Source organism: Apis dorsata, unplaced genomic scaffold (genome assembly GCF_000469605.1).
Source record: "Apis dorsata unplaced genomic scaffold, Apis dorsata 1.3 scaffold_251, whole genome shotgun sequence".
NCBI lineage: Eukaryota > Metazoa > Arthropoda > Insecta > Hymenoptera > Apidae > Apis > Apis dorsata.
Window position 1 is genome coordinate 146,911 of NW_006263529.1, and position 995 is coordinate 147,905.

Here is a 995-nt window from a genome sequence, read left to right on the forward strand (position 1 = left end):
TAAAAATAGAAAAAAAGATTATTCCACTAGAGTATTGTAAGATGCGAAAAAAAATTTTACTGACTAAAAGGGGGCTGTATTGTTTTTGCCCTTAGATGGGCCGGCCATTGTCCGGGTAAACCTGTTTGTGCGAAGCATTGCGACAATTAGTGACATCAAGATGGTAAGTATACATTAAACCAATCCAAAAATCTTTACAAACGCGGTGCAATGCCATTTCTCTCTTGGCGGGTACTGTTTCCTTATTTTTCTGTTGCTTGCAATAATAAAAGTAGGCGCAATGTAGGTTTTAGAGAGCCTATCGATAATCGATTTAAGATTAAAAAAAAAAAAAAAAAAAAAAAACAAGAGAATGAAAAAAAAAGAAAAGATTTTTTGAACAAGGCCTCAGCACCAACGCGAACAACGGCAACAACAGCAATGGCAGCAGGCTAGCATCTTGTCCCTTCTCCGTTACATATATTCATTATTGTGTCATTACCATCTCTCGTGCAGTGGTGCCAGATTCAATAAGAATTTTTATGGAAAAAAGAAAAAGAAGAATGTATCAATTCTCGATAGAGAGAATCGTATGAAAATTTATCGAAATAAATGAATAAGATTTCGTCAAGATATCGTATACTTTGATCGTCGAATGATAAAAAAAGAATTTTGATAAAAATTTATACGAGCTCTCTCTCTCGAGTGGAAATGCCTCTCGTATTAGAATCGTATTAGACGATCGTTTGATAAAAGAAAGTTTGAATCAATCATGCTGCATCAAAAAAGATTTCCTTTCTTCTTTATTTTTAATCCATTTGGATGAGTAATCGTTGTATTAATGTGTTATTTCAATTGCAATTTTCGTTCAGTTGATTTACGTTGAGAATTCTGCTTTTTAAACATTGTTGGTATTTTCTCTCGCTATTTTCCCCTTCCTATTTATATTCTACATAATTTTATAATAAAATTTTTCAATAATCGTATTTATAATCGACTATTTTCTTTTTTTTTTT

The 995-nt window shown here is 32.0% G+C and overlaps 1 protein-coding gene across 12 annotated transcripts in view; it reads left to right on the forward strand.

Annotated features, from left to right (window-relative positions):
* Nucleotides 1–995, forward strand: part of LOC102674389 (glutamate-gated chloride channel) — a 35,030-nt gene that overhangs the window by 8,921 nt on the left and 25,114 nt on the right. For 4 of the 12 annotated variants that reach the window (XM_006616158.2, XM_006616155.2, XM_031510663.1 and 1 more), the window contains one exon: nt 96–163. The exons of 7 other annotated variants lie outside the window; for them this stretch is intronic. In XM_006616158.2, the coding sequence (XP_006616221.1) occupies nt 96–163 (68 nt within the window). Of the gene's footprint in view, nt 1–95; nt 164–995 lie in introns of those variants that run through there. One more of the 12 variants, XM_031510664.1, reaches the window with a different exon arrangement.